Source organism: Talpa occidentalis, unplaced genomic scaffold (genome assembly GCF_014898055.3).
Source record: "Talpa occidentalis isolate TD23 unplaced genomic scaffold, MPIMG_talOcc4v2.1 talOcc4.12, whole genome shotgun sequence".
In the NCBI taxonomy this organism is placed as follows: Eukaryota; Metazoa; Chordata; class Mammalia; order Eulipotyphla; family Talpidae; genus Talpa; species Talpa occidentalis.
This window is the reverse complement of record NW_023601212.1, coordinates 45,641,302-45,667,232: the sequence shown is the minus strand read 5'-3', so window position 1 is coordinate 45,667,232 and position 25,931 is coordinate 45,641,302. Positions and strand designations below refer to the sequence as shown.

At 48.4% G+C, this 25,931-nt stretch overlaps 1 protein-coding gene across 3 annotated transcripts; it reads right to left on the bottom strand.

Annotated features, from left to right (window-relative positions):
• Positions 1-548: 548 nt before the first annotated feature.
• Positions 549-25,931, bottom strand: AP1M1 (adaptor related protein complex 1 subunit mu 1). 3 transcript variants are annotated; one of them, XM_037506074.2, is made up of 13 exons: positions 25,785-25,931; positions 20,557-20,713; positions 18,115-18,182; positions 15,896-16,026; positions 15,010-15,157; positions 13,846-13,881; positions 7,079-7,205; positions 6,239-6,381; positions 5,903-5,974; positions 5,223-5,381; positions 2,246-2,371; positions 1,585-1,660; positions 549-1,416 (listed from the first exon to the last, which is right to left on the bottom strand). In XM_037506074.2, the coding sequence occupies exons 1-13, from the start codon at positions 25,824-25,826 to the stop codon at positions 1,394-1,396; spliced, it is 1,308 nt and encodes a 435-aa protein (XP_037361971.1). In that variant the 5' UTR covers positions 25,827-25,931; the 3' UTR covers positions 549-1,393. The 3 variants fall into 3 exon arrangements, with proteins under 3 accessions (XP_037361971.1, XP_054549313.1, XP_037361970.1); XM_054693338.1 differs by lacking the exon at positions 25,785-25,931 and adding an exon at positions 23,983-24,397; XM_037506073.2 differs by lacking the exon at positions 13,846-13,881 and having other exon boundaries at positions 550-1,416; positions 25,785-25,869.

Sequence of the window (25,931 nt, the reverse complement as noted above, 5' to 3'; positions counted from 1 at the left end):
GCACTGCAGTTGACTCTCTGCCCCAGGAGCTCTGGTACCTGGAGCCTGGCCTCCAGGGGCAGCACTGAGGACAGAAAATGTGTTCAGACCCAGGGTTTCTAGAGGGAGGCCATGAGGACTGGCTACAGATGATGTGGGTGTAGGCAGCAAAAGGTAGGTATCAGAGGGTTCAGGGTAACATGGGAGAGAAGGGGAGCACAGCCCTTGAAAGTGTGAGGGGGTGGGTGGTGCAGGACCACTAGCATTAGGGGGCAGTGGGGTAAGTACTGCAGTGGGAAGATGGGGTACAGGAATGAATGCAGGTGCTGTGGTGGGAAGACAGGGCACCTCCTGCCCACACACTGCCTGTACCTCTGTGGGTTCGGCAGCAGTCTGCTAACTCCTGCGTGAATACAAGTCAGGTGGGGGATTTTACCACCTGGAAGGTCAGGGTGGGTTCATGAACCTCCAGGGTGGCACCACCATATGGGGCTACATGCAGGCTGGTGATGGAGCCAGGCGAACCACATACCTGCTCCTTGGTCAACCAGGATAAGCCTGTGGGCGGCGCATCAGAGAAAAGGCAGGCAGCACGTTAATGAATGGAATTTAATGTAATCATGGCAAGAACATAGACGTGGATAACATGTGCCCCCCACCCTCCAGGGCCAGTGCCTGGCTGAACCCCACCTCCTGGGTTGGGGGAACACTGATGTGGCTGAGTGACAGCAGCATGTGGCACGGGCTAGCCTGGGAAGGCACCCTGTGGAAGGAAGCCTGTAGGTCCAGGCCAGGAACCCCCAGAACAGTGGCACCAAGGAAGCGCAGGTGTTGGCCCAACAGATGGGGTGGCCGCTGACGGGTGGAAGGTGAGGAGGGGGGGGCCTGCCCTCATAAGTGCTGCCCAAGTGCTTCAGGAGAGGGGTGGGAGCGTGGACAGTGAGGGTCACATAAACAGTTACAAATAAACAAGACAAAATCCAGATACATTCAAGCCCACAAAGTTCAACAGAATGGTGACAACATGGCGGCACTGCCTGTGCCAAGGGGGCTACCATCCTTGGTGAAGAGATGCCATGAGCAGTCAGAGGTCTGGGGAGCATTTCTCAGACTTTCTGGTGCCCAGGAGGCTAAACAACACAGGCTCTATTTTACTTCTAAGAGGGAAGCATTTCATTCCCTTTCCCCAAAACAGACTCAAGGGAGCAATGAGACAGACTTCTCAAAAACAAGCCTTTCTGGAAGAAGGACTTTGGAGCGAGAGTGGCAACGCAGAGCAGTTGTACCCCGAGAAGGAGGGGTCCCTGGGCGAAGCCAGGTGGGTACCCCCTCCTTTGGCATACTTGGCAGGAGCTTCCTCCTGGTGCTTCCACCAGGAGTCCCGGTGCCAGGGCCGGGTGTTGGCCATGGTCCTTCACTGGGTGCGGAGCTGGTAATCTAGGAGATGGAGAGACGGTCCAGGATCTGTTTTTCACCAGGGAGGCCCACCCACCTGCCAGACCCTTCAGGCACTCCCTGACCCCCACCTGGGGGCAGTGGCACAGGCCAAGGGAAACCCTCTCTCAGCAATGCCTCCTACCCACCCACAGTGCGGGCTGTACGCACCTCCATTCTGAGTGATGTAGCGGACCCAAGGGAGGGCCTGGTAGCCGCTCTTCTCGATGATCTTCAGATAGCGCACCTGGGGCACAGGTACCAGGACCCTGAACACACACAAGCTCCCTCCCTCCTGATTTCCCCCATAATGACCCCTGCCATGGCGTACTGGGTGCAAGAGGCTTGAGGAAGAGTGAGTGAGCATAGCCTGGTGGGGGGCAGAGAGAAGTCCTGGGAGACAGAGCCACTTCTAGAAGACATGGTGGAGAGCTGGGATGTAGGCCTATATATATGGCCCTCTAGCAGATTCTGGAGTAGGGCTGGCGTTCTCCTCTCCCCACAGATTTTCTGAGGAGGTAGTTAGGAAAATGGGCCCCAAAAGTGTATGGACATCAGAGGTTCAGCTCCAATTTATGGGCAAATGTGTCCCTGAGCTTGAGCTGAAGCACAGAATTGGGTCTGAGAAGATGGGTGCAGGCCTCTTTCCATCAGGCCCTGCTGCCTGTGCAGAGGGGCAGAGCTGGGGCAGAGCTGGAGCAGCATGGTAAATCCCAAGACTGCTGCACATTGATGTGTGCCACCAGCAGCTGTCTGAGCCCAGACCAAGTCCCTGTGAGGGTCCCCTGGCTTGTCCATGTCTGCTCCGGGCCTGCAGCCCGGTTGTACTCACCTGGATGCCAGAGGTAGTGAAATAGGGGATCTCAAACTTGACACTGATTGGGGGCTTGCCCTCCTTGTCTTCTGCCTCTACACTGGGGAGGCCAAAGTGTGCCCGCATCAGGTACTCCTTGCCACCCTGGGGAGTGAACAAGAGTGGATGTTGTCAAGCTGCGGTCCCAGCCCAGCTCGACCAACAGCTGCCTTGGAGAAGCCCAGGCTGCCAGCCTGGCCTGAGCCCTGTCCTGTGAAACCTGGGATCACACAGTGCTCAGCTACCCTAATAAGCCTCACGGGCAGGCAGGGGGCCATTCTGGGGAAAATCATGGAGTGCTAAGGATCAAGAGAAAGTTTCAGAAACTCCCAAGAGAGAAGACTAGTTGCTTCAAGGAAAATGAGACTGACTGGCCTTGGGAAGGAAGGCGAAAGAGGGCGCGTGTCAGTGAGTGAGGAACCATGTGCTGAGTGAAGATGCTGGGATATGAAAGAACAATAATGTGGTTCCAGTGACAAAGCAGGTGGCAGGGAATAAACTTAGCTCCATCAGCCTTGCAGGAAACAGTAAGCAGAACAAACCTGAGCCTCATGAAGACAGAAGGGAAATGGAAGGAAGGACACGCAGAGAATAGCCCCCCAGATCGCCTCACATAGTCATGTCCCTATAACAGGGTTTAATTCTCCAGTTAATGAGAAAGACTTAGAGGTCAGGAAAGGGAGACAAAAAAAATTATGAAATGGGTCTAAGATTGATACCTGATAGAGACTGTACCAAAAAAAAAAATCAATCTCAGTTATGAATAAGAACAAATAAATCCTACATACAACATTAACCACCAGAATTCAATAGTGCATCCAAAAGAAAACATTATCAGGTGATACTAACCCGAATGCATGGATAGTTTGGATCCATCCCAAATAAAAGATATGAACTGACAGACACTGAAGAGGCACTTGGCTAAATTCACTGCCCACCTATGCTAAAAACACAGGTCAGACTGGACTGAGCATGCAGTCCAGAGGGTGACGCCACCTGGTGGCGTCAGGTACAGGCTAGGCTAGGAACCCCCACACCCCTCGCAGCCCTGAAGCACTCTGCTGCCAGAGCCCAGAAGCAGAAGAGGAAAAAGGAAAACTGTATCTGGTTGCAAATAGTAAGAGAGAAGATCTGAAAACTCACAAGAATAGAAAGAAAAACTGTTGCAAACTTGGAAATCCAATAAAAGTACCAGCATATAAAATTGCCACAGAAACATTAGTGACTTGTTAGAAGACAATGAAATATAAGACCCATTTACGCTGACTTAAAAGTAATCTTAATGAGAAATGGAGGCAGCCGGTGGGGAGCCTTGGTGCTCTGGGGGTGAGGAGAGTGCTCTGTGGCTTATATTTGGCCCCAGATACACAGATGTGTTCACTGAGGAGATTCAGTGAGTTGTACACCTTAAATTGGTGTACTTTTTGCATGCTGTGCTTCAATGAAAGTATTTTTTTTTTTTACAACAATGGGAAAGCTCACATGAAATATACAAGGTAAATGTCCTAACAGTCCTCAAAGGCACAGTGTGACAGAGGCACAAGGCTACTGGCAGGACAACTCAGTCCCATAAAGTGTTAAGTCTTCCCAGCAAACTTATAAATTTAGGGCAAACTGATTCCAAAATTCATAAAGAAAATGAAACAAGCAAGACTTGTCAGGGAAAAAATAAGCAATAGGGTTGGGGGATGGCTAGGGTGGGGCTAGGGTTGGTCTACTAGATGTTAAAACACAGAGTAAACCTTCTGGTTAAAAGGTGGCCTTGGTGCAGAGATAGAAACAGAATGTTGCATGAACATTTCATACTTATTAGACATATATTTCAAACCACTGGGAAAGGATGGACATTTTTTGTACATGATGTCAGAAAGCTGGACAGTCATTTGGAAAAAGATAAAATTGGATCTGTATCTCATCCCAGTCTGCTTTGAAAGGATCCAAAATCTAAGGTGAAAAGTACTACTGCACAAGTTCTAGAAGGAAACATGGGTGGATTTCTTTATAACCAGGAATAGGGAAGCCTTTCAAAGCATGACTAAGATCCAGCTACAATAAAAGGAAAAGATTGAGAAATCTAACTATTTTAAACAATAACAGTAAAACAAAGAATCAACCAGAAAAGGTTACATAGCAAAAAACCACCAGAAATAAAGTCAAAAGACAAACCCTAAACTGATGAGAACAATCTGCAACTTAGCTCAAAGAAAATCTCCTTATATAAGAAGAAAATCTTGCCCTTGTATCAAGAGCTCTGGGAAACAAAGAAAATGACCAAACAGACAGAAAAACAAGCAAGAGACAGCTACCAAAGCCTGCGAGAAAGGAATGCAAATGCCCCTCAGATATCAGGCACCAGCTCGGGCATACACCACCCTCTGCCTCTTGGAGCATGACCACTGCAAACCCAGACTTCAGAGCTCAAATCCCTGACCACAAGCTAGGCAGTCACCAGTGAGGAGCTGGCAAGGCAGGAAGCTTCTGCTTTCCTGAAACTGAAGGCACTTGGCCTCAAGGATGTGATGCGTTAAGAGAGCAAAAGTGAGGGAAAGCAGTCCTGATGCTGAAAAACTAGTTTATACATAAAGGTCATCTCACAGCACTGTGATAGGCAAAGGGAGCCTGTGGGTGGGGCCAGAAGTCTGGAAGGGGGGCCTCCCCAGTGGCGCAGCAGTTGAGCGCTGGGTTGTGAAGCTGCCCGCAGCCTCTGCAGCACTGGTTCGATCCCTGGCCATGGGTGAGGGTCCCACATGGTGCGTAGACCTCTCCTGCCACCTGCTGCTCCCCTCAGCAGTGTACTTCGTCAGTCTGCCTGCTCTGCTCTCCTCTCCCCTCTGGCTCTGGTGAATTCTCTCACCCTCCCGCGCTTCTGACTGTACCCAGTGCTTGTATAAATAAATCTTAAAAAAAAAAAAAAAAAAGAAGTCTGGAAGGGGTCCCAGCCAACTTGGGTGCTCACCGGGAAGGACTTGATGGACCACACAATCTCGCTGTTTTCAGGGACCCACTTGACACTCCCCACTGTCGTCTTGAACTTGGGTGAATCAGCATCGTTGGGAACAGGGATGTGGATCTCCACATTGTTGGCTGTTGACCTCCGCTTGAATTGGCTCTTGGCCTGGAGAAAAGGCCAGTGCAGCCAAGGTTGTAGAGGGCGAAGGTGGGATGGCCCCCACCCACCACGCCCCCACAAGGGCCATGTATCCCTCAGCCTGATCTGGTACACGACCCTGATTTCTCCAGGTGCTGCCCATGCCTTCAAATCCGAGCTTCTCCCTGTGCCTGACTTCTGAAGTTCTGTCTCTGCCCTCATGTGCCCTTGGTCTTTGGGGTTCCCATACCTCCCTCTGGCCCAGTTCTTGCATCCTGGGACAGTGCTATGCATCCCCAGGCTGGTCTGGGCTAGACAGGTTTAACGAATGGCAGGAGGGAGCCCCCTAGTCCCTGTGTCTCCTCTCTGTCCTGGGCTCACCCTCCAGGATGGGGATCACAGAGGTCCTGGCATACGTCTCCTCCCCTACCTCCTCCTAAGGTCCTGGATAGGCCAGAGACACCAGCATGTTCTCACCAGGCAGGCATCTGCTCCCCGACCACTGTGCCCATGCCCCTAGGGTGACACGACATGCAGGCTGCACACACCTTGATCATGTATTCAATGCGGCTGTGGGAATGCTTTTCAATCACGGACTCGATCCATATCAATGGCTTGACCTGTAGGGGACAGTGAAGATGGGGTCACGCCCTGAATTACAGAGGGGAAAGTGAGGCCCAGAGCACTGTTGTCTGGATGGGGCAGAGCACTAAGCCTAAAATAGCAGGGACCTGCAAGGACCTTCAAGGGGTGCAGGACGGGGAAAGGGTTGTGGCCCTTGGCCTCACCTGGAGGCTGTGAGACTCACTCTGAATCAGGACAGCTCTCACATACAGGGAGGAGGCAGCCACTCACTGGGGAGGAACTGCTCAGGGAACACTCACGTGGGTGTTGAGGCGGTAAGACATGAGCTCGAACTCTCCATCAGGTGGGATGAAAGAGATGGTGCGGTCATTCTCAAAGCGCGAGAGTCGCACGCATTGGTGGAACTTCACATCTTCCAGCTCCACCGACTTGCTTTTGCCACCTAAAGGGGAGGGGTCAGGAAGGCAGATCCCAATGTGTGAGAACACCAGGGGGGCTGGGTTCTGAACCAGCTGACTCCTCTCACAATCTGGGGTACCTGTCGTATACTGATATGGGCATGTGCCCAGAGTCCCACTGGTGTGGCCCCTGAGAGCAGAGCTGGTTGGCTTGGTTCACCCAAGCCTAGCCAGCACTGCTGCTCAGGACAGTTTCCTTTGGGTCTTGTTTGGTTTCCCACCCAATTGGGAGGGGGCTGCTCCGCTAGGCCTGAGAAGCCCCCACTGCCACTGTTGATCTAACTATTGTGAGGCAGACACGGCTCCACCTCTGGTGGCCCAGCTTGCAAATATGGAGTCCCAGCAACCCAGGGCCCCTCAGGCCTCTCTGCTCCCTGTCCTGCCACAGAATTGCCACATCCAGGCCAACTTGTCAGAGTCTGAACACAGCCTAGACCCTATGGCTGAGGCCCAGCAAGGGAGAGAGGCCTAGCCTGGGGCCACTCCCTGCCTACCCCATGACCTGACTTTGGGCTTTTTACTCCCAAGTTTTCTGGTTCTGCTGGTGTTATTTTTCACAGTTGTCTTGCAAGCAATGTGAAACCTTTCTCTTCCAAGGGCTTGTGATTCATGTGATCCCTTAGCTCTCATCTGAGGGGTGAGGCCCTCTGTCCACAGGCGCAGTGCTGCCTGGATACTCACGGCCTGTGTTGTCGAAGAGGACCTTGTCGTTGAGGCCCAGGCGCAGCTCAGGCATGCCTGAGAGGAAGACCCGCATCTTGATGGAGCCCACGATCTCGCTGCGCAGGACATTGCCATTGGCACTGACCTGGGGGTGGTGGAGCAGCCATGAGGGGAGGCCCCTTGACTAGCCCACCATGCTCGTGACCCTCCTGGCCACCCATAATCTCTTGATGCTCATCTCACCCTCCCCTGAGATTGGGGAGCCTCACATCTCTCCCATCTGGCCTTCGTGCCAGGGTCAGTGAGGTAGACACTGTGGGCCACACCCTCCCAGGTCTCAGGCTTCACTAGGTTCCTCCCTCCTTCACTGGGCCTGGAATCCCTCTGAGGGCTCCCTCATGCACCACTCCCTCTGAGAAGCCCCCACACTATGGGGCTCATTCATATCCCCTGAGATAGTGGGCCTGCCACCTGGAGGGGATGGATGCTATAGAGGCTGCTCATCCACCAGGCTAGGCTCTCTCAGAGCAGACCAGAATGGCTTGTCTTAAGAGCTCTGTTTCTCCAGCGGGGCCTGGGGAGGCACCTGTCACACATTCTCTAGGGCTTGTTAAAGATGAACTTTCTGGGCCTTTGACCCCTCTCTGCTCCCCAGGGTTGTCCTGAAGTCTGATAATCACTGATCCAGAATAACACATATACCTAAACACATACAATCTGTGGGCAGTGCTTGACTTGGTATCCGTATCTCATGCAAACTGGATACATCTGTGAATGTCATTATAAATCACAGAAGGGATGGGCAAACCCCAAGACTGTGCGAAGGAGGTGCTGGCCATGCTCCATGCTAATGTTGGGGAGGGCATAGGTTTCTCGCTTCTGTGAAGAAGCAGAACAATCTGTCTTATCTTTGACTTGAGTGTCCAGAATTAACTCTGGACACAGGAGATCACTGTACGCCCGAAGGAAGGGGACTGAAGCACCAGTGAGTGGCTGACGCCCTGAGATAGGCACAGAACAGGGCAGCGAGGATCCTGCAGGGTCTGCTGACATTTTCCATCGCTCATGTCTCTCTGTCTACTATAGCCTCTCACTGCCCTTACCTAGCAGGCAGCTCCCTGATCCACAGTGCACAGCCACTGCCTGCTCCCCTGCCCCTTGCCAGCCTGCCTCTGTGCCCCTGTAGTGAGAGATGGAGTTGGGATGCTCACTGTTGGGTGCACAAGGGCACAGCCTGGAGGCTCTCAATGTCGTGGTCTGACTGGCTGCCACTCCCAGCTGCCTGACTGCAATGGGCCCTCCATGCTCCCTCCAACAGTGACTGCCCCAGATCCCCTTTTCTGAAGGGCTGGTTATCTACCCCATAGGGAGACAAGTCTCCATGGTTCTCTGCAACTGACCATGTGAGGTCACCAACACTAGAAACTCAAGGACATAGAGTGAAGAGCCCACAGCCCACAGGCTAATCTTGGCCCTGTAGACAGAACCAGGAGCAACTGGCCTTCTCTGCCAAAGAGTGTTCAGTGGTTCAGAGTCAGTGCTTCCCCAGGGTGGGAGCAGAAGAGATGTTTGCCAAATGATCAATTGTTCAAACCCTCCATTGCTTCCAGACTCTAGAATCTGGAGGCTAATGTAGATTTTACTGCCAGCTCTGCAATCACACTAAGGAATGTGCTGTTCTCACATGCCTGGCACATCCACACCCGCCTTGTGCTAGCCTACAAAGAAGACCAGGTTGCCTTTGGGCACAGCTGTGAGCATGGGTGCCTCAAACTCCTAGTACTTCTCACAAAGCTATTTATAAGTTATTTTCCAGGATTTGCTACCCCCAAGGACACACTAGAGCCATGTTCTGGGCTCAGTCAACAATTCAGCTCAAGGTCCTGAGGCAAAAGGGAAACTGGTTATCAAGACCACTGTCTCATCTGATAACTTAAAAAGTAGTAAGGCAAAGACATTAAGTCCACACTGAGAGACCCTTTTGGAAAAGCACTGTGACTAAGCAACTCTTTGTCTTAAAAACTGAGCCCTCCGGGTAAAGGAAATGCCCAAATTCATGCAGGGATGAACAAACACACTCATTTCTGCACCATCTGTAACTGTGAAATGGACACAATTAAGTGCCAAATGCCCCTAGACATCAGGAAATGAGGCAATCCCTGATGTGGAGGCAGGCAGGATGGAGTGGCCTGTACCTGGCCTTTCTGCCACTGAATACAATCAAGAAAGCTGGGCAGGATTTCAGAAGACTGGGAAGCATAACAGGTGGATCTGGGATCAATGGAATTAGCAATGCCACTCCCCCACAGGGAAGTGTTGAAGAAACTGGAAGTCGAAGTAAGGACTGGGGTGCAGAGAGCAGGCTGCCCAGGCTCCATGGCCAGAAGGGGAAGTCCAGGCACATAGAGGGAGGATGGGAAGCCCCTCATTTCCCCCTTTTTTCTATTCTCTCACTTCCCAGGCCACATGCAATATAACTGCTGTTCTGAGAAGGTGGGGAAAACCCAGGATTTGGGTCCAACTGCAGATAAGCATGACAGAATGGGGATCTAGAGCCTCAAGTTTTGGGTCACAGAACCAATAAGGGAAGCCCCAGGGAACCAGAAAGTACCAGGGAGATAGTAGCAAGTGAAGAATTCAGGGAAGCAACCCCCAAAAACTGTTGTCTCCTGAGCTCTCTAGAACTTGGCATGCATGGGATGTGATCCTAATTATCATGCCAAAGGCCTTGACAACCAAACTGCCCCGTCCTAGCTGACCACAGGGTTGGGCACACCTAGGATAGACTCAAATAGCAAATGGCGCGAAAGCTTTGAAAACTGAACTCATTCATGGCCCACAGATTGGTGGTTGGAATTTGTGGCCTGAGTCTAACCAGGTCACTGCCAGCTAAAACAAAAATGTTTTCCATATAATTTAAATAAGACCTAGACTCTTATAATGTAATGTCAAAAAAGTCTAGGACATATGCTAAAATTACTCAGTCTACAGAGAACATGAAAATTTCAGCTCACAAGGAAAATACAATTGGTCGATGCCAGCATTGACACAGATGGGGATTATCTGACAAATACTTTAAACAGATGTGAGAAAAAATTGCAAATACTCTTGCAACAAATGTTAAAATAGAAATCGGTAAAAATAAAAACCAAATGCAAATTTTAGAAGTGAAAAATACAGTAACTGAACTTAAAAACTCACTAGATGAGCTTAATAGCAGAGTGGAGAGAATGTAGAAAAGGGTTTGTGAACTTAAAAACAGGTCAATAGAAATTATCTAAAGAGAGAGGAAGAAAGAATAAGTGAACAGAGCCGCAGGGAGCCGTAGATAATATGGATAGATAATATGGTCTAACATTCATGTTGCTGAAGACCATAAGAGAAGAGAGAGGAAAAGATGACAATATATTTGAAGAAATAATGACTGCAAATGTCCCAAGTTTGGTGAAGATATAAAACACAGATTTAAGAAGCTCAACCAATCCCAAACAGATACCCATAACTAGATACATCATAATCTAATTGCTAAAAACTAAAGACAATGCAAAAATCCCAAAAGCAGAGAAAAACATCATAGAGGAATAAGGATTTGAGCGACTGCTTCTCATCAGAAACCATAGAGCCCCGAAGAACACAACACATTTTTAAGGTGTTGAAAGAAAATTATCAACCCAGAATTCACTATCCAGTGAATATTTCCTTCAGGAATAAAGTGAAGTAAAAACATTCTTAAATGAAGGAAAATTAAAGGAATTTGTAGTCAATTGATGTGTTTCAGAAAAATTGTGAAAAGAAGCTTCTCAGATGGAAGGGAAATGATAGCAAAAGGAAATCTGGAAAGTCATAAAGGAAGAGCAACACAAATGGTAAATATCTGGGGTAAACACAGTAGACTTTTCTCCTCCTGAGTTGACAACAAAAATTTGAAAGCAAAAATTAAACACTGCCTGCTGGGGTTTTTCAATGTATATATACAGCGGATGAATATACAGGGAAGTGTTGAAGAAACTGGGAGTGGAAGTAATGACTGGGGTGCAAAAAGCAGGCTTCCCAGGCATAGGGTAGTAATTTCTAAATTCCAACTGATGTGGAAAAATAATATTGAAAAAGTGCAAAATAATGAAAAGTGTTTATTTTATCACAATCATTAAAAAAAAAAAAACTATGCAAAGAGAGAGTCAAAATCACAATGAAAAAAATTATATGGGAAACTAGGATTGTTTAAATAGCCCCGGGAAAAATAGGAAAAGGATAACAAAGGAATGAAAAACAGATGGGGGAAAAAAAAAATAAAAGAGTAAAACTTAATCCAAGCAAATTAATAGTTACAGTAAGTATAAAAAGCCAAAAATAGAAACTATCAGGGTGGATTTAAAAAATGGCCCTGTTATATACTGTCTACAAGAACTTCACTCCAAATATGACATAGATTAGGTTAAAAGTAAAAGTATTTTTTAAAAATAGACAAACTAGGTAAACACTAATCAAAAGAATTCTGGAATGACAGTATTAATGGAAAAATAGACTTCTGAGCAAAATAATTACCAGGGATAAAGAGAGACATTATATAATGATAAAAGGGTCAATTCATCCAAGAAAGTATGAAAATGTGTTTGTGCCAGAAAGCAAGGCTTCTAAGCATGTGAAACAAAGACATGAACAAATTCAAATGATGCTAGAGATTTTAAATCATTCCTCTGTCAGTAACACATGTAAGTAGTAGACAAAAACTGACAAGAATTGCTAGAAAATTTGAATAAAACCATCCACCAACTGAATTTAATTGGTATTTACAGAATATTCCACCCAGTGCAGCAGAATATACATATTTTTCCAACTGCACATGGACCATTCACTAAGATAGTCAGTATTCTGGGTCATTAAAATAAGCCTTAACAAACTTTAAAGAATTGATATTATTCAAGTGTATTCTCACATTTTATGGAGTTCAATAAAAAATAACAAAAAACCCCCAAAATCTGCACACATTTAGAAATTAAACAAATGTACTTTTATTAAATAATCCATGAGTCAAAAATGAAGTCTCAAGGGGAAAATTGAAAATACCTCGAATAAAAATGAAAACCCAACATATCAATGTGGGATGCAGCTAGTGCAGTTTAGAGAGAAATTATGTAACAGTAAAATGTTCATATTAGAAAAGGAGCTAAGTTTCCCCCTTAAGAAATCCTAATCAAAGAGAAGGCAATACTAGAGGTAAGAGCAGAAATCAATGAAATTGAAAAGAAAACAAGAGAGAAAAACCAATGAAATCAAAAGCTGCTTCTTTATAAATATCAATAAAATAGAAGACCCTCTCACATTTGACAAAGAAAAAAGAAAGATAACATAAATGACCAAAATCAAGAATGAAAAAGGGATCATAAAGACCTTGAAGATGTTAAAAAGATAGTAAGGGAATATATAAAGAACACTTTCTGTAAACTCATTGATTTAGATGAAATGACCCATTTCTTGAAACAATATATCATTAAATGAAAAACTCAAGATGAAAGAGAAAAACCTGAATAACCTGTAACCATTATAAAACTGAAATCTGTAGTTAAAAACATTCTAAAAAATACATCTCTGGGTACAGATAGTTTCACTGGTGAATTATACAAAATAAATTTTAAAATCAACAATTTATACTAGTTTCCAAAAAATGAAATATACATGGTAAAAAATATAAAATTCTGATGAAAGACATCAAAGATGATCTAAATACATAGAGAGAGTTATTGTGTTCATGGATTGATTGCAAGACTTAATATACTAAATGTATTAATTATCTCCCAGTTGATCAATAGTTATTTTACACAACACCAAACAAAATCCCAGCAATTTTTTTTTGTAGATATAGACAAGTTGATTCAAAAATTCTATACAAAGGAACTAGAATAGCTAAAACAATATTGAAAAAGAAGAATGTTAGATGAATCGCATTGTCTAATTTTCAGACTTACTATATAAAGTTACTTACTAAGACTGCGCTTTTGGTAACGCAATAGATAAATAGAAGAATGGGACAGAACAGATAGACTCACAAAAATATAGTCTGGATTTTTAACAAAATGCAAAAGTAACTCAGCAGAGTTACTTTTTAACTTCTTAAAAAACAATGTCTTCTTAAAAAACAATGTTGGAACAACTACAAAAAATTGTGCTAATAAAAGAAAAAAAGGAGAAAGAAAAATAATTGTGCCATGTGCAAAAAACAAAAAGAACTTATATAATCTTATATGCCTTATATGACCTTGGGTTTGCCGATGAATTCTTAGACATGGCATCAAAAGCATAATAAATTAAATAAATAATTGGACTTCATCAAAATTAAAAACTGTTTTGTATTACTATAAATAACACTTTTAATAAAGACAAGTGACAGACTGTGAGAAAATACTTATGTAGCTGACAGAACCACATATCTGACAAAATACTTGTATTCAGAATATATAAAGAATTTTCAAAACTCAAGAGTCAGAAATCAAATGATCCAATTTAAAAATGCTCAAAGACACAAAGAGACACTTCTCCAAAGAGGATATATGAACGGCAAAGCAGCACATGAAGAGATGTTCAACATCATGAGCCACTAAGAAAATGCAAATTAAAGCCATGATTAGACACCACTACATACCTATTAGGATGGCAAAAATAAAAATACTGATCAAGGATGGGGAGCAACTGCAGCTCTCATCCATTGCTGGTGAAAATGCAAAAATGGGGAAGCCACTTTGGAAAGACAGTTTGGCAATTTCTTATAAAGATAAACATACACTTACCGCATGACCCAGCAATCCCACTCCTGGGTATCTGCCCTAGAGAAATGAAAACTTCTGTCCACACATAAACCTGTACACGCAACGTTTATAGCAACTCTATTTATAATCGCCAAACACTGGAAACAACTCAAATGTCCTTCAATGGATAAATGAAAAAAGTGTGGTTCAAAATATAAAATACATACAAATAAACATAAGAAACTTTTTGACACACATAACAAGTTGGATGACTGTGAAAAGCATGATGCTAGGTGAAAGAAATTGGACTTGAAATGTTACAAACTCTATGATTCCACTCATTCAACAGTTTCAAAGACAAATTATAGTGACGGAGACTAAATCAGTGGTTTCCAGGAGGCAGGAACAGGTAGGAGGGTGCAATGACAAAGAGGCAGCACAAGGGAGGCTTTGAGGTAATGGAGTTGTTCCGTATCCTGATTATGATAATGGGGTAAATAAGTGGAATGAAACTCATAAAAAAAGATCAATTTTACGTAATAAAAAAGAAACCAAAAACCAAACATATAAAACAGTAAAAAAAAAAAAAAAAAAGACAACAAATTCTCCCACAACCCCAAAATAAAAATCCAAACAAGCTGTAAGAGAACATCTTACACTCATTTTTATAGAAAAACAGCACACATTTTTATATCTACAGAATGATGTCCTCAAGGAAACTTAAGTTACTTGGTCTTCTGACAAATCCTTAGCATTCTAACTTTAGAACTGTAGAGAAATTGCTCTCCCTTGAATTTATTCATTTATTTACTTTTTCCTTACCATCATCCCTTACATTCCTTTGTTCCTTTCTCCCTTCTCCTTCCCTCTTAACCTCAATGCCCTTGCAGTGTTCATTAATGTCCACTAGTTTTTGTAAATATTTTATTTCGTCCAATTGTTCACTATGTAAATGTCCAGTGTTTACCAGTGTCCTTAGCTTTCTAACTATACACACTGCTTGTTTTTTTCTTTTTTGCAAAATGCAAGCATTGATTCTAAATAAGAACAAAAGCAAATGAAGTTTCAATGAGTGGCCCAAACTGAATCCTGTTACCTGCTATCACATAGATTCTAAATATTTTTCAGCACTTTGGTAGCTTTAAAAATCTACTCGCTATGCTTTCTATCACGAGAAGACAAAATCAGAAAAGAAAGGAAGCCTACCAAAAGATTGACAGACTCAATGACGTCCAGGAACACCTCATTCTTCCGGTACTTGATGCCCTCAGACCGCCAGGACACTGCGTTGGTGACAGTGGCCGGGGGCCGGGGGGCCCCAGTTTCCAGCTTGTGGCCTTCTTGAGTGATGTACCTGGGGGGGCCACACTCAGAGTTAAGGGACTAACAGTCTTGAAAACAGCACCTTACTGCAGCAGGCTCCAGAAATGGCCGACTCTAGTTTCCTCCATGGCTATTTAATGCAAGAATAGCTTATATTAAAAAAAAAAAAATCAAGACTTAAATTACAATGAGCACAGAGCATTCATTTTAACAGTCAAGAAGCACTGCAGCACTGTAAGTAAATGGAGTGGGCTCGGGTTTCTCCTCTGTGGGACATGCAGAGGGGACTGACCCCCAGGAGTGTAACCTAGTGACCCTGGTCCCATTTGGGGAGACATGGGAAAATTATGTAGCTTCTGAGTGTCCCTTTGCACCCCCAAGAGTGGGGAGAACAGTGCTGTTGGGGCCAGCCTACTGTCTCCTTCTAGTGAATTGAGTGAATGTAACTTACTCCCCTGAGCCTGAGATTCCCAGGAAGTTCTTAAAGTACATGGGCTTTTATTTGAAGGCAGGATTCCGGAGAAGATTTATTCTCACCACCTCATTTATGACAGCAAAAACAAAGGCAGGTACTCCCTGACAAGGAGGCATTTAGTGCACCTGTGTGGGGGGAGGCTAACGACCCAGCAACAGGGAGATGCTCAGACAAGCAAGGATGTCATGTGGAGAAGCATCTCAACTGCCCAACTCATTGAAATTTCACTCAGCAAACACCCACATGAGCTGGAGATGGGTGCCAAGGTCTGCCCCCCATCCCACCCACACTCACTCCTGCAGGATTTTGCTGTCAGTGGTCTGGGGGTAGCCAAAGTCCATGAGCTCATCCAGCAGCTCGTAGATGATGACAAAATTGTCTCGGATACTCTCTTCCTCCAGTTCCTTGAAGTACTCTGAGAACACCTGGGGTGGTGGAGGGCAGAAGAGAGGGAAGGGGTGAAGGGTGAATGCTGCATAAACTTGTTTGCCCTTCATGCCCTAAGGCCCAACACTGCCTCTGTCCATTCCTGGGCTGGGTGATATGCTGAGGGCAAAGCCCTCGTGGGGGACTTGGCGCCTGTGAGTAGAAACCAGGCTGGGGGCATACATGTATCATCTGGGTCCAGGTCAAAAGCCTTGCATCTGCTCCCTGCCAGACATGCCCAGGCCTGGGGCACCTCCGAGCTTCCCTTTAATTCTGACTGTAATTGTCAGCCTGTGCTGGTGAGTCAGGAGTGATGAGGAAAGGGACAATGGTCTGTGGGGCCAAGACAAGGGTCCTCTTCTGGCCTCCCTAAGATGCCAGTCTGTACAAGTGTGTATGCAGACACATCTTTCCATTTCAACAGAAAATTAGAGGGTCAAAGAAGGGACATTGAAGGAGACAGAAAAGGGACTTGTAGGAGATGCCATAGGCAGTCTTGGTAGGTGCTCTTTCATTGGCACAAACATGGAAGGAAGGTCACCAAAACAGAAAGGAAGTGCTCAACACCCAAGGGAGGAGAATCATCCTCTCTGCTCTGCTGTCCTCAGCACTACAGGACCACCGCCCACCCCTACTCTGAAATCTCATGTAGCACTGCCAGGACTCCAGAGTGAAGGATCACTTCTTGGCCACATTGGAGCCTCCTAGAGGACTGCACTGCTCTCCCGCCCTCACACCCTCGATACCCAGATCAGCCTGTCCCCACTGAGACTGGCACAGGTGGCTCCAGAGCCAGCTGCATTGGCATCACCAAGGGATGGAAGCTATCCTGGGTCTACCCTGGTCTCCCAGGTCTCATTCCACTTTCTTCAACCCCACAGTCCTGCTGGGGCCAGTCTACTGTCTCTCTTCAAGAAGCCACCAGCAACTTCCTCATGGATTCCTTGCTGCCTTCCACTTTTCTCTCTTCATGGTGTTGTAGAAATAAATTCTAGCCTTTTACCCAGGCAGAGGAAGAACAAGCGGTACTTCAGGAATGGTGAGGTCAGGAGAAGCTTTAGTACTCATGCATGAGGTCCCAGACCTGGGTAGCCCCATAAGGTCTGAGCACCCGTTTAAAGACTAAGCGTTCCTTTTATACACAATTGTCTCCGTATCTGTTACACTGATAGCATCGTTTTTCAGCAGACACAACCATTTGTGGCAAAGTCCCCAGACAAGAGGGGCAAGACCAGGGGGAAAGATGCAGGCATTCGGGGATAGCCTTGGAGAGACAGACCAGCTTGGCCTGCTGCCCGACCTTGTAGATTAGAGTGCTGAGGCCCTGGCCATGAATCTTGAAAGGGAAGGAGCTGTAAGTAAGCAAACTTGTTGATTATGCCTGCAATGGAGTGTTCATTGCATCTGGTTGGAAGTTATGCTGGAATCTTTATTATATTTACTTGCTCAATAATATATTTTTGCTTCAATGGCAGTCTAAGATTGTCTTAACTTCAATCAGGTCTGGTCAGTCTTCCGCTTAAAGTCCTCCACCATCTTTCAACAGACTTCGAATATGACCTAAACTCCTCATTAGGTCCTGTCTAGTCCCAATGTCTAGTCCCATCTACCCTGCTGACCTCAGACCCACTCTATGCTGGGCACACTGGCCTCCCTGGTGCTCCTGACCACAGGTGCCCCAGCACCTCCATGCTCTGGATATCTCTCTATAGCGGGCCTCAGGCCTCTGTGCTTTTAAAGCCCCAAGAAGATTCTGAGCAGAGCTTGGTTCCACCCTTTTATGGTCACTCCCGCTCCCCAACCTGACTCTCAGCTGCTCACCCTCCACGCTCTACAGCTGCTTGGGGACAGACTTGTCACTCCCAGGGTGCATTCCTACCTGTGGTACCACCTGCTCCTGCTCACTTTCTCCTCCTTACCAGGCAGAGAGCAACTAACGCCTTAGAATCCCACACTTGGGGCAGTGGGAGCCCCTTTTCCTATTCCTTACTCCTTTCCTACAGCCCTCCAGTGGCCAGTCTAGGGAGCACAAAGCCAAGCCTGGGCACTAGGTCTCAGACCCCCTCTGAGCCCTGTGTGGGGCTTACCTGCACCACCTTGTAGAGGAAGGAGAACACCAAGGACACACACGCGTTCTTCTTGGAAGTGGCAACCACTGTATGGCAGCAGTTAAGGAGCTTCCAGAGCTTGGGTGTCCTCACCCATCAGGGCTCAGAGCCTCATCCCCGCCACCCCCACCCTGAGCCTCTGAGCCAAGCCAGGCCTGGGAGATGACAGTTACTAGGCGATCATGGCCCAGGACACACAGTTACCATGCAGATGTGGGCAGAGATAAGGCAGTTACCAAGTAGATGTGGTCCCGGGGCCCCTCACGGAGCACTCAGCAGACAGAGGGACAGCAGGGGGCATGGAGATGCCAACCCAGCTGCCCTGAGGAGGTGATGTCTGAACAAAGTTGGAGCCAGAATGGAGATGGGGGGAGGGTACTTCAGGTGGACTAACACATTTGCCTGAGGAGAAGATGTGGGCCTCTTGGGAACAGAAAACCCAGCCACAACTGGCCTTCTCCAAAGTTGATGGGCCAGGGCTGCCAGCCAGGGCCCATGCAGACCTTGACTCCGCCTGCAAATCTTTACTCCCAAAGCAAACCTCTGTAAGGAAGCCTCCATTTTTTTCTCCTGTTGGGCAAGAGGGGGTGCTATGAGTAGACTCACCCGGTGACTGGGGACACTCTCCTGGTGTAGGAATGGATTCCACTTCATGGGGTCAGTCTGTGTTGGGTATTTCTGGTTCCTCTCTCCCTTGGGGGTTGGGGGTGGGGGCTCAAGTCACCAGGAAAGCCATCTCCTTTACTGCAGGTCCTTGCTCCCTGGCCTTCCTATTTATGACATACCTATGCCACCCAGCTCCAGAGCGGAGCTATGAGCTCCAGGAAGGAGACAGCAAGGGCTAGACTATGTCCATCTATGTCCATCTGTCCATTCCCACTTGATCCTTTGACAGCACAGGGGCCCAAAAGGACACTGGCCTCCTCCTTCCTCCATAACCTTGCCCTTAGGTACTTTCTAAGGAGGGCACCTGCGACCCTCTGGGCCAGACCTTAGTGAAAAACCCTCACTAATCACAGAACTAGGAACAAGGATGGGGTGGGAGGTCATCCACTCAGGCAGGTAAGCCATTGCTATCTCCTCCCTGGCCCACTTGAAATGGAGCCCACCTGGAAACTGGCCTTACAGTTCTGAGCTCACCCAGCCACCCCTCCTTATACTGGATGGCCGAGGCCCAGACTCAGAGTGGTTTCACAGACAGCCACTCTGTTATAAGTGCCAGCAGGGCTCGGCAGAGCTGCTCCCAGGTCTTCCAGTGGTTAAGTGTAAAAACAGGCATGGCCAGGGAGCAGACCTCAGGGGGGCGTTGAGGGTCCTAGCTAGCACCTCCCCATGATGCACTGCACGCAAGTCGCTAGGGATGGGTTAGTTTGGAGTATGACTTCTGAGCTGCCAGGGCTTCAGAGCCTGGGATTCTGCATTTGTAAATGGCTCCTAAGAGATGCTTTCGCTGCCTGCTTCCCCTCCCCTACTAACAGATTCAGGACTCCTGCATTTCTCTAAGAACATGGGGAAGGGGGTAGAACTCATGTCTACTTGGTGCAATGCTCACACATCAGCTCAACTGATCCTAGCGTCTTGCAGGAAGTGGTCTTTGCTCCTGAGGGTTAGTGGGACAATGAGGACTCGCTTACCGTCACAGCTACTGCAGATGAGTGTAAATGGGGCTGCCTACTGTAAGGCCAGGCCCTGCTTGCAAGTGGCCCAGAGGTCAAACGTGCCGGCAGGGATGACGAAAGCCATGGGATGATGCCATGCAGACCTCATGGATGGAAACTGGCTCAGCCAGGTATCCACATGGGCAGAAAGCAGGGGGCTTAGAGCTGTGGGCAGGCTTGAGAGGCAACCTCTCCCCTTCTCTGTTTCCCTCCCACTCGGGTACTGATCCCACTTCTTCTCTACCTCCTCAAGTCCACTCCAATTCCTTGCAGTCTGGCCCCAACTCAGCAGCCAAAGACCTCCAGAAAATGCAAAGCTGGTTGTGTTGCCTCTAAAACTACAGGACTTCACAACATATTTAAGGTATGAGTGTATGTTCTACCTACTGCTGAACCTCCTTCCCCCATCTCACCCCCTCCACAGTGCCCCACAGCCCTTTCACCAAAGCTGCCTCTCATCAAAGCTGCCAGTAGCTAATTTAGAGCCCCTGTGCCCGCTCCTCTGGATGAGGATGCTGGTCTCTTCAGACATCACCTCTACAGAGGGTGCTTTCTAGACTCTGAGCCAGATAATACACTCCATAACAGTGTATTCTTGGCCTGTCTCCTGGGAAGGAGGGAGCTCAGAGAGGACAGGGTACTGCCTGAAGGCCCCATTGTGTTTGAGTTGGCCCCGGACTGGACCAGGTGTGCATGAAAGTGCCTACACTGGAGCCCCCTGCCTCCCTCCACCCCTGTCCCCAAACTCCTGGCAGAGGGATACAATACAGGTTGTTGTGCTTGATCCACATGAAGCGGACACCCCCATGCGCCAAGATGGGTGACAGCATCCCCTCCTCCTCTTTCTCCATCAGGATGGGCATAAAGTGTTCTACCTCCGACATGTCCACATCACCACGGTAGTTCCGGCAAATAAGCACCTGCATGGGGGTGGAAGAGAGGACACTGTAGTTTACTCTGAGGCCCCCAGACCTGTGCCTAGGGGTGGAGGGAAGACTTGCCTCCCTCCTGAGAATGGTCATCAAAGGGCATATTCAAGTTTGTCTCCATCCCCAGGGCATTGTCTGAGGAGGGCAGCTCCCTGGCCAGGGGTCAAGATGGCATAATTTAAACTCATCAGGTTCAAACAGCATCGAAGGCTCTCTGCAGATCTTGGAACCTTTCCTGCTCTGCTCTGCTGCCTGTGTCAGGTGCCCATTCCAAGTGTCTGAGTGTGAGTGCCCGCATCTACCAGAGCCTCCATGGCCTGAAGAGGAGAAGCCCTTTCCTGGCCTCTTTCATAGCCTGTGGGCTGGATGTGCAGCCTCTGGAACACTTGTCCATTGCTGATGGGGACATAAAATGGGACTACTATGCTGTGGTTTGGTAGGTTCTTAGAAAGCAAAACCTAGCTAACAACCTGGCATTTCCTCAATAGGGTATTTACTCAGAAGCCCCGTGCCCACATGAAGACTTACACGTGGAGGTTCACAGCAGCTTTATTTTAATCAGACCTAGCTGGAGGAAACCCCAATGTCTTTCCACAGATGAAGGAGACATGTACTGTGGCTGCTCATGCCAGAGAACACTGCTCAGAGGTGAAAAGGAACCAGGGCTGGCCTAGGCAGCAGCATGGGAGGAGTTCAGGATCACTGGGCCGAGAGACAGAAACCAGATGGGGGAGCATGTCCTGCAAGATTCCACTTACACAAAATCCTAAAATCCTGGGAGATGGTGACAGAAAATGCATGAATGGCTGCCTGGGTACGGGCTAGACACAGGTTGCAAGGAAGGTGTGGAGGGACAGAATGCATGCCCTGGCTTCCCTGTTATACCCAACAGCTGAACTCATCAAACTGTTCATTTCAAATCAGTGGTTTATTACACGTAAACTATACTTCCTTAAATTCAGGAATAAAAAGGGGGTTTGAGCTTTGCCAGCCTGGGTAAAGTTCTGGCTGGAGCTGCTGCAGCTCTTGGGGATTCATGAGGACAATAAGCAGGAGGACTTGGTCACTGACATGACCAACCTGGATGTCTCCTGCTCAGAACCTGTAGCGTCATGAAATATGGTGTCTCTGTTGTTTTAAGTCAGAAGAGAGAGAATCTTCCTTTCCTAGATTCTTCCCATGGTCGGTGGAAGGGACACTGTGCCCTCCTCCTGCTGAGGCTTTTCAGGACCCAGGACTCAGCAGGTGTGCTCACGGGTACCTGGACCTGCCCTGGTTGGGGGACTCATTAAACTGTTTAGTTCAAATCAGTGTTTCCTCTATTCTCCTTGCAAGGAGTATACACTGTTTCATAAACCCTGGCCATGAGGTACAACCATTATTTTTACAGCAAGTTCCAAAGAAGCAACACCACCGGCCTGAGGTCATACAGTGAATGAAAGTGAGTCAAGATTTAACTCCCTGTTTACACTCCCTGCTGGGCGACTTCTGCTCCCTACTTATTGCTTCCTGAGTTTCCCAAAACTCATCTCCTTCCCCATGTAATATTGGGAGGTGCTTCTGGCACAGGCACTTGGACCCCCCAAGGAAAGGGCAGGGAGTGACTGATTTGCTTTGGCTCAGCAGGGCTGCAGAGGTCTGGTCTCAGCAAGCATGCGCGGCGTGCCCCTCCGCAACGGCGGCGCTGCGCTGCGCCTGGATGAGCTGTGCTAAGATGAACTGGGCTCCTACACTGGTATGCTTGCTTGGGGGAACCGAGGGCTGCCCCAAGGGCATGACCTTCAAGCTGTAGAGGTGTAGGGCTAGAGCGGCAGGGGGGCTAAAGCCACAGGGGGACCTGAGAATGTTGGTTAGGCAGAGAGGCCAGCCTCGGAGCTGAGGCTGCGGATAGAAGACAGGAGTGAGGCAGGTGGCGATGAGGTGGCAGCCCCACCACGCCACTATTCTTGACCTGTCTGGCTCTTCATGGCCCCTCTAATGCTGCTCCACCCATGTTCCCCAGACTCATCCCACTGCTGCTACCCTGATCTACTTAGTCTCTGAATCGTTCACAGCTATTCTTGCCCCTAAAGAAGTCTTCTCTCAACCAGAGCAAGGATCATATCCTGTCCCCTCCTCCCCCAACCCATTTACCTTCACTGCCCACATCACCAATCCACTAGGTATTTATTTGTATCCTCATTTATGTTTCGTGGCTTCTAATAAGGACTAACATCTCTTGATAGTCATGACCACTTCCGCATCAGTCATCGCTGTGTCCTAACGGAGCCTGGCCCATACATGAGTTCAGGTGAGTGTGTGTGCAGTGGGTATGTGGGTAAGAGAAAAGAAAGGGAGAGTGATGCCCAGGTGACTGATGTGTGTAGTCTGGGAAATGCAAGTTGGTGGTGGCTGTGGAACCCCACGGTATCCTGGAGGCCAGCGGATGTCCAGAGAAGAGCTCTGAACTTGGGAGCACATTTAAGTCACTGGTGCACTGACATGAATCAGCCTGCCTGGGAAAGGGACAGTGCTGGAGGCACGCCTGGGCCTGAGGAGCCAACAGACCAAGGGAGGGCGGAAACAGAGAGGATGGTGGGCAGAGAGAGAAATGGGCACAAAACTGGCAACCCAGAGACCAGAGATGCCTGATGGGAGGAGTGCGAGAACGAAGTCTGATGCCACAGAGAAGCTAGGAAGAGAAGGGTGAGGAGGTACGCACAGAGGGCTTTCTATAGCTGAGTGTGGCTAGGTTGGTTTACTTGGTGACCTGAGGCTCTGGTTGGCAGACAGGTAGTCATGAATTTCTTGATGTGCCATTACTTGTTTTTGATTAAATGCAGCCTTTTGCCAGAGGCAAACTCTTCAAACGTGAGGTCTGCGGGAGTGGAGTAACAAGGGCACAATGGCTGCTGCTGACAGCAGGCAGCTTCCTGAAAGGCAGGTTTGATCATGCTTCTCCCACACTACTGTCTCCTCACGGTGAGTCCTCCTGGGAGTAAAGTGATCCCCTATGTCCCCACTCTTGTCTGGATATCCTCATCACTTCCAACCCTCCTGGTGCCATGCTCCAGATTCCAGCATTACCCAGGACTTGCTGCCTGCTTGCCAGTCCTAGCAGGAGGCCCTGCGCCTCTTGTGCCCATTGCAACACCTCCTTGTCTACCTGCCATCTGGTGCCATCTGGTCACCTTCCCAGTTCCAGCATCTCTCTCTTCCAAGAATACTTTCATAACCACCTCTTCTTTTACCACCCCAAACAGGTTGGGCACTTGTATTACCTCAGGCGTTTTCCAGGTCCTGGTGTCTAACTAGAGCTGACCATCTGGATCAGTTTCAAAGTCTTGTCCCTGCTAAGCTCTGAGGTGCATGGGGGCTAGCATGGACTGTGGGTGAGCCATGGCTGGTGCTGAGCCACCCTATGTATCTGCTCATCTAAGTTCACACAATAATGCCCTCAAAGTCTCACTTAACCAGTGAGAAAAGTGAGGCTCAGAGAAGGGAAGGCACTTTTTCAAGGTCACACAGCAGAGATGACTCTGGGGTTCAGCTCCGCAGTTATGGTGAGATGGTCAGTGTTGGACTTGGTATATGCTTGGTGCTCATTGAATATCTGCAAAGGAATTAAGTGATCTGACACAGGCATCCTGCTGGTATCTCTGGGGACACAGTGGCCAGGGCAGAAACAAGAACATTTGTTACGAGAACTCAGGGAGCACTGCCCACCCAGCCTCTGGTGTACCCTCTGTCCTTCCTTGCCTCTAAGAAGGCTGGGGAAGGAAGTCCAGCCCTGGACGTCACTAGCTATTGACTTTGGAAGGCATCCAAGGCAAGCAACTCACTCAAGGAACTTTAGGAGAGTGCAGGGTGTGGGCAGTGGGGCAGAAGGGGCAGCCACTTCATCTCTTCACTCCTAACGCCTGCCCGACACCACATTTCTCTCATACTGTTTAAATGCTACTTGTTCTGTTCTCCGTGTTCTCAGATGCAAGAGGCCAGGTACCCGCAGTGAGATGGACTTAGGGGAAGGCAGTGGTCCACTGTTGAAGGACTTTGAGATTTTTCCTTTAAGAAGTTTTCTTAGCTACCCCTGGGAGACACACCTTAGGTCCAACTCCTTCACATCTTAGACTGATTTGTCACACCCATCCAGGAGGCCCTTCCTGACCCTTCCAGTTGGGGCTGGTTCTCTCTATTATATCCTCACTGCTCTGCCATTACATTTTACAATTATTTGTATTCGCTGAGACTGATGTCCATGGTCCCACCAGACTGCCAGTTCCAGAGGAGACTGATTTGAACTCTATTCTTTCCAAGGTTTAGCACCCTGTCTGACTTTGGTGGGTGCCCTTAAATATTAGTTGGATGAACAAATGATTCTCGGTTAAACTAGACCTGCCATTTCTCTGTGACAGAGAAGGTAGGTGGCATCACTTCTTCCTGCCTCAGTTTCTTCTTGCCTAAGATGCCGCTACCCCCACCTCTCACCTTGATCACCTAACCCTTGTAACTCAATGTCACCACGAACGTTAGGAAATGCCTGTGGGGACTGGCACAAAGAATTCGCCGATAAACAGTAGCCACAGCCTCTTGGTCCGAGAGGGCGGAACCAGCCCGAGGGTACACTGTCTGCCAACACTGATATGCCTGGCCACCTCCGGCCAAGGGTCGCTAAAACCTTCGTTGTCGGGCTAGGCTTGGAAGCCAGCAGCGGCCCATTCTCTCTACTGACACGGCTTTCCTGAGACCCACCCAGGCCTGAGCCCCTAGCCCTCCAGGGTGAGGTGGACTTGCGGCCAGTTACCTGGCAACGGCAGCGGCCCACCAGCTACTTAGCAACAAGGTTAGGCTGGAGGACCTGAGACCCCGATTGGTCACCTAGCAACAGGGCGCGACTCGCGGACCCGAGGCCCCGACTGGTTATCCAGCAACAGGGTAGATCCCTCAGGTGAGGCCGACCAGTCGCCTGGCCTAAGACCAGCCTGGGTCCTATTGGCTGGCTACCTAGCAACAGGGTGGGTCTCCGTCGGGCAAGGCCCCCGCCGGTTGCTTGGCAACCGAGAGGGTGTGACGCTCTCCTTACCTTGCCCTTCAGGTCCAGCACGTAGACGGCGCTGGCTGACATGGCGGCTGCAGCAGGCCTCGGCAGCGGCCGAGGGCGGCGGCGACACCTGGGTTTGCCGATCGTTGAGCAAAGCCCAGCGCACCCCGCGACACTTCCGGTCCGGGT

What these genes read in the sequence shown, in the direction of transcription:
- AP1M1 (XM_037506074.2), bottom strand. Translation starts at nt 25,826, where the DNA reads ATGTCAGCCAGCGCCGTCTACGTGCTGGACCTGAAGGGCAAG. An exon ending in CCTCTTCGACAACACAGGCC is followed by an intron (nt 6,382 to 7,078) that starts GTGAGTATCCAG and finishes CCTCCCCTTTAG; the next exon opens with GTGGCAAAAGCAAGTCGGTG. An exon ending in GCATTGAATACATGATCAAG is followed by an intron (nt 5,382 to 5,902) that starts GTGTGTGCAGCC and finishes CCTTTTCTCCAG; the next exon opens with GCCAAGAGCCAATTCAAGCG.